Source organism: Alosa sapidissima, chromosome 2 (assembly GCF_018492685.1).
Source record: "Alosa sapidissima isolate fAloSap1 chromosome 2, fAloSap1.pri, whole genome shotgun sequence".
Lineage (NCBI taxonomy): Eukaryota > Metazoa > Chordata > Actinopteri > Clupeiformes > Clupeidae > Alosa > Alosa sapidissima.
The window spans coordinates 42,015,573-42,023,083 of NC_055958.1; the positions used below are offsets into that span (position 1 = coordinate 42,015,573).

General features: G+C 38.7%; 1 protein-coding gene across 1 annotated transcript in view; it reads right to left on the reverse strand.

Moving 5' to 3' along the window:
- il1rl1 (interleukin 1 receptor-like 1) overlaps positions 1-7,200 on the reverse strand; it is a 16,622-nt gene extending 9,422 nt beyond the window's left edge. Inside the window, exons 1-2 of the mRNA XM_042066834.1 lie at positions 6,554-7,200; positions 5,200-5,461 (exon numbers count right to left, since the gene is read on the reverse strand). Coding sequence (XP_041922768.1) covers positions 5,200-5,461; positions 6,554-6,689 — 398 coding nt within the window. The 5' untranslated portion in view covers positions 6,690-7,200. The remainder of the gene's footprint in view (positions 1-5,199; positions 5,462-6,553) is intronic.
- Positions 7,201-7,511: the final 311 nt, after the last annotated feature.

Consider the following 7,511-nt stretch of genomic DNA (forward strand, 5'->3'; position numbering starts at 1 on the left):
AGATAGAACTAACAGCCTGTTAAATTGTCAAATGGTGTAACCACAAAAATGACAAATATCTAATATTTCACACCTTCTAGAGTTCATGCAATTGCTCTAATGAAATTATTAGTTTATTTTGTAATATCCTAAGAGAATATGTTTTATTACTAAATTTCTACATTTAAATTATATGGGTTTTTCATTGTACTAAGCAAGACCATATGCTGTAAACATCTTGTTTTCTGTCTATTCTTTGACCATTTGAGTAAAAATGGTTTAAACAACCATTATTACAGTAAAGTAGAGTATTAAATCATTATCCATATTCATTTTTTTGTACATTATTAGTATTTTAGACAAAATACTGGTTACACCAATTGACATAAATCGGTTACACCAATTGACCATAAAACGTTTATAGCAATAGGACAAGAAATTGACACAGAAAATAGGCATCAAGGTAAACTGAATTGGATATTTTGATATGTATTCATGTCATTCATCATATTCCATATCAAATATCATTTCATAACATCAATGAAGAAACTTGTGTTCTATTTGATTTCAATTCAGTTCTCATACAATTTCAGTCTATACCCATTATTTTCAAAGAGAGTGATATAAAGGGCCCTATTTTCGCGATGCAAAACCTGGCGCAAAGCGTATTATTATTCTGACGCAAAGTTTTTTCCTATCTTATACTTCACTTTTATTAAATAATGCGCCCAGGGGTGTGGCAATTACCGACATAAGGTGTGGTCTGGCACATGATCTAAAAATCTCTATCTTATACCGTCTAAAAAGCATTACGCCACTGAGCAAGAAAAGCCTGGTCTATAGCGAAAGGTGCATATGAAACACAGCTGAAGACGCACTGTCACGAGATGTAAGCAGCAATTCCTCTGCAGAATAAATGTCCTTAGGTTATTTATTCAGTCATTCGAACATTATAGGGGGAAGTTTTGCTGGTAACCCATTGTCAGTCAATATTGAAAGTAATTAACTGTGTATAACTTTTGTCGTTGACTATGACACCACAGTGAAGTTAGTTTCACTTATACTGTATCGCCTATTTCGCCTATATCTTCAATTAATAGACAAGTGCAGATGTGTGTAGCCTATACTCTACTCGGTTTTAGTAAAGAATGGCTTAGTGGAATATCTGTTTTACGGTCTTGCGTACAAGCAGATTCCTTCAAATACACCGCTGACTATCAAAATACTGATGCGCTGTTTGAAGTTGCCCTGCTTGCTGTTAAAGGGAATGACAGATGTCCTCCTCATTGGTTTAAAGGATGCCCAGAACACACCCATGACTGATAAAGAAACATAAGAGCCACCTTTTTGCGCCAGGCACCTGACATTTGATATCAAAACCACCACGAATGTGGACTGGACAAACCCCTAAATGTATTTACGCTATTTGCTAGTGACCATGCATTTTATATTGCTAAATTAGGGCTCAAAGTGTGTGTGAGAGAGAATAAGAGTGAGTGAAAGAGTGGGTATGATCATTTCTTAACAACCAACCAACAGCAGGATCTGCATTCACTTGTAAGTGGCATCCATTGGGGGACAAGAGGTACATTTTATATATAATAAATGTATTTATATTATTTATTTATAATTTGAACATACTGTTTACATACATCATAATAAAATATTAAAAAATAATTATGGAAGTTTAAATTTAAAATGCTAAAAAAAAGCTTTAAAAGCTTTGACATTTCAAAAATCGCTTAAATTGCAATCTAATTAAACCCTTTTAAAGCTATTGTTACATTACATTACATTACATTACATTTGGCTGACGCTTTTTAACCAAAGTGACTAACAACATGGTAAACATTAAGTTTTAGAACAATTCTCACAATTTTAGGACAGTTTAAAAAAACATTAGAGTACAGTAAGACTAAGTGCGTCGGTGAGTGCTGTTTTTAACAGTTACTTGTCAGTTTAAAACGGCTGGTGAGTGCTATATATTGTTCATGCTAAACAGTTAGTCACTATTTAAATTATAAAAATAATATAATTGGCACCTAAAATTACATACTCTTGGCTCTGAATCTGATAAAACTGGTCTCAAACAGAAATAAGTCAAATGGTGTAACCGGTTACACCATTTGACATTTCTATTTAAAAGCAACATTTGCAGGCTTTATTATGGACAACTAAGTACACACTTCACCTTTATGGGAATATTCAAACATAGTTTTTACATTAAATTGAATATTTTATGATTATTATGATTTATCAACATTTTTAAAAGGTCATACCATTTGACACCTAAGCTTGCCTGGTCATGGCCTAAAAACACTATTATGTTACTTTAAGAGAGTTGCTAATCTTGACTCATAGCAGTTGGGGTCTTGAAGGGTCCTTCTCTATGACATAATTTCCTGTCACATGATTCTCTGACATAATACATACAAAATTGTTCCTTAAATGGTGGTTACACCACTTGACATTTTAAGTGGTTGATGTGACAGACACGATTCCCCATATTAATTCAAACATTCAGAACAATGGGGTTTTATTACTTGTATTAAATGTAGAAAAGTTCTTGTGCAAGATCATGCCAGATTATTTTAGAAGGGATTTTGGTGTGAATGTCACATTTTTTTCAGCAAGTGTAATTATTTGGTTCATGTTTTTGTGGTTACAACGTGTTGACAATTTTACCCATATTCAGTTAATACTCTTTCAAAATTAAATAAATCCAAAACTTTAAGATTAGGGTTTGATGAAAATGATATTTGAAAATAATTATTTTCAAATTTTAACAATTTTAAATGTATGTAACCCATATGTACACAAAAAAATGAGCGTCACGTCATTGACCCATATATAATGACCATTGTCAATAGCATCAGGTTTTGTGCTTTTGATTTATGTCCTTCATATCATTCCTTGAGTCAATGGTCCGCTTACAGCAATAGAACATATTAAACGTTCTGCAATAGAACATATTAAACGTTCTGCAATAGAACATATTACAGTTTTTTCTGATTGCTTAAGCACATTTTTAACTATGGCTTTTTTGCTAAACTCTACACACAAAAAGGAATACCCTTCACCCAATCAGCAAAACATTGTAGTTCTCTTGCAAAAGCTAACACACTTTGCTTAACTCTTCACACCTTTGTAAAAATGGTGTTTTCGTATCAAAAAGTAAACACAAGCCATCACAATAATGCATTTTTTTCTGATTGCTTAAGCACATTTTTGGTAACTATGGCTTTTTTGCTAAACTCTACACACAAATGGGAAAACCTTTCACCCAATCAGCAAAACATTGTAGTTCTCTTGCAAAAGCTAACACACCTTGCTTACAGTTTTTTCTGAATGCTTAAACACAACTGTGATTCTTATAGCACTATTTCTAAAACTATTACAGTTTTTTCTGATTGCTTAAGCACATTCTTTGTAACTATGGCTTTTCTTGCAAAACTCTACACACAAATGGCAAAACCTCTCACCCAATCAGCAAAACATTGTAGTTCTCTTGCAAAAGCTAATACACCTTGCTTAACTCTTCACACCTTCGTAAAAATGGTGTTTTCGTATCTAACAGTAAACAGAAGCCATCACAATAGTAAGCACACAATGTGCCAACTACACACTGATGGTATGAATAAAAAACACATCTGGCTTTTGCTTTCTCTGTGCACAAGGTAGACTATGTCAGTTTGAGGTCATACTTTTATCATAGTTCTGTAAACATACAGGGATCCAAACTTCAAGTATTGGTGTTTATTTACACACATCAAAACAAACACAAGTGTGTTTTTCCAAGTCAAAACACAAAATAGCATTTCATTGAGACAAAACAAAATCAGTCTACATCGGGTCGTCTCTCTCAAAATTTTGTCTACACCACATGCAATGTCCTAGTCCAAGGCACCGGGGAAAATATATTCTGGAATGACGTATCCCCACATGTAGACTGATTTTTTTGCCTGTAAAGGGCTATTTCTTTCTCTTCTTACCCTTCCTCTTCCCCCTCCTCGTCCTCCTCTTGCTCCTCCTTGTCCTCTTCCTCTAACTTCACCTCCTTGTCCTTGTCATCCTCTCCCTCTCACTTCTTCACCTCCGCATCCTCTTCCTCCTCCTCTTCCTCCTACTTCTTCACCTCCACGTCCTATTCTTCAGCCTCCTCTAATTCTTACTCTTCTCACTCTTCCTGCTCCCTCCATCGTACCCATTGTACATGACCTGTGGCTTATTTATAGTGCTTAGGCTGATTGCAAAGTGAACTAATTATCTAAAACAGTTTTCACATGAGAAAGTGTGCCAGAGAGTTGGCAAAATAGTGAAAATAATAGCCATACATGTGTATATATTTGCTAGGAGTGTGTTGATCATTTGGAAATTGAGTGTAAAGCATGAGTTGTGTTTACAGTTGTAAACAGTAGAGTGCTGTGCAGTGAATTGTGCCTACAGTTGTGCAAAGTGTGTGTTACAAAATTGCAAACTGTGTGCAAAGCAGTGTTTGTGCTTTTAGTTTTGTGAACTCAATGAGTGGTTTTGCTATAAGTATTAATAGTTTTAGGAATTGTGCTATAAGAATCACAGTTGTGTTCAAGCATTCAGAAAAAAACTGTAATCATAATCATATTAAATGTTAAAAGTGATCTCAAATAGCACTTTGTTTAAGCATTCAGAAAAAAACTGTAAACGTTCAAGTTCTATTTGTGTGGTGAACTATTTGTTCTCTCAGCGAAAGCCACAGAACGGAAAAAGACTCAGGGCCACATGCACACACACACACACACACACACACACACAGGGCCAGATGTACTAACGCTTTTGCACCCACTTCAGAACGGAAAGAAAACCATTTTAAAAGACTCATTGTGTGAAAGGTGTTTTCTTGTTTTGGCAAGTAGCCGTATAATAAGCCAGATTATGTGGTGACCGCTGGTCATTATCAGAAAATACGTCCCTTCAGGCCAAGTCATCAGAAATGTCCAACCCATTACTGCAGATCTCAGAGATCACACACACACACAGGGCCTCCCCTGCACGCCTCCGCTCAGTGTGTGTGTGTGTGTGTGTGTGTGTGTATGTGTGTGTACAGTAATGTGTGTAGATAGTAAACTCCTCAATCGATCAGCGTAGGGGGTAGGAAGAGCAGAGCTTTTCCGTGTGTGTGGACGCGATGAGAGTGTGTGTGTGTGCTTGCATGTGTGTTTGTATATGTGTGTGTGTAATCACCTGTGTAGATAGTAAACTCCAGAGTCGTTCAGCATGAGGGGAAGGAAGAGCAGAGCTTTTCCGTGTGTGTGGACGCGATGAGAGTGTGTGTGTGTGAGGGTCGAGTGTGTGTGTGTGTGTGTGAGGGTCACTCCATCACGGGTCCAGATGTAGGCGGGGTCATCAGGAATGTCCAGCCAATCACTGCAGAGCTCAGAGATCACACACACACACAGGGCCTCCCCCGCACGCACGGACAACACATCCTCCTCCTCACATCCAGCTGCTCACACACACACACACATACAGACACACACAGACACACACACACATACAGACACACACACACACACACACACACACATACAGACACACACACACATACATACAGACACACACACACACACACACACACACACATATATACAGACACACACACACACATACATACAGACACACACACACACACACACACACACACACATACAGACACACACACACAGACACACACACACACACACACACACACATACAGACACACACACACACACACACACAGACACACACACACACACACATATACAGACAGACACACACACACACACACACACACACACACAGACACACACACACACACACACACAGACACACACAGACACACACACAGACACACACACACACACACAGACACACAGACATACAAACACACACACACACACATATACACACACACTTACAAACACACTACTACTTGCATGTTCATGACCACTTTTATTGATTCAATAATACAAAATAATATTAAAGTGTGTAGTAGGAGGTATGTTTGGGTGTGTGTATATGTGTGTATGTGGAATATGCGTGTGTGTATCTGCATCTTACCAGTGTCTGTTGAGTGTGTGTGTGTGTATGTTTGTATGTATGTGGTACATGTGTGTATGTGGCATGTGTGTGTGTGTGTGTGTGTGTGTGTGTGTGTGTGTGTATTACCAGTGTCTGTTAAGTATGTGTGTGTGTATGTTTGTATGTATGCGGTACGTGGCATGTGTGTGTGTGTGTGTGTATTTGCATCTTACCAATGTCTGTTAAGTGTGTGTGTGTGTGTGTGTGTGCATCTTACCAGTGTCTGTTGAGAGAGTGTGTGTGTGTATGTGCATCTTACCAGTGTCTGTTGTGTGTGTGTGTATGTATGTGTGTGTGTGTGTGTGTGTGTGTGTGTGTGTGTGTGTGTGTGTGTGCATCTTACCAGTGTCTGTTGAGAGTGTGTGTGTGTGTGTGTGTGCATCTTACCAGTGTCTGTTGTGTGTGTGTATGTATGTATGTATGTATGTATGTATGTGTGTGTGTGTGTGTGTGTGTGTGTGTGTGTGCATCTTACCAGTGTCTGTTGAGTGATTCTGAGAGTGGACGTGTTTCAAACTCATGAGGAGAAGAGTGTGTATAACAAGAACCTGCAGAACCCATAAGAGAACCCCATTACCATAACAGAACCCCATCACAGAACCCATCACCATCACAACACCCCATCACCATAAGAGAACCCCATCACCATAACAGAACCAATAACCACCACAAAACCCACCATAGAACCCATCACAGAACCCCATTACCATAACAACACCCCATTACCATCACAACAGACCATTACCATAACAGAACAACCACCACAAAACCCACCACAGAACCCCATCACCATAACAGAACCCATCACCATCACAACACCCATCACCATAACAGAACCCATCACCATCACAACGGCCCATCACCATAACAGAACCCATCACCATCACAGAACCCATCACCATCACAGAATCCATCACCATAACAGAACCCATCACCATCACAACAGCCCATCACCATAACAGAACCCATCACCATCACAACACAAAACCCATCACCATAACAGAACCCATCACCATCACAACACAAAACCCATCACCATCACAACACAAAACCCATCACCATAACAGAACCCATCACCATCACAACACAAAACCCATCACCATAACAGAACCCATCACCATCACAACATATTATGTATTGTTTGCCTGTTGAATGGACGACATAGGGCCACAGAACCCATTACCATCACAACACCCCATCACTATCACAATAGCCCATCACTATAACAGAACCCCATCACCATAACAGAACCAATAACCACCACAAAACCCACCATAGAACCCATCACAGAACCCCATCACCATCACCATAACAGAACCCATCGCCATCACAACAGCCCATCACATCACAGAACCCCATCACCATCACAGAACCCCAACACCATAACAGAACCCATCGCCATCACAACAGCCCATCACCATAACAGAACCCAT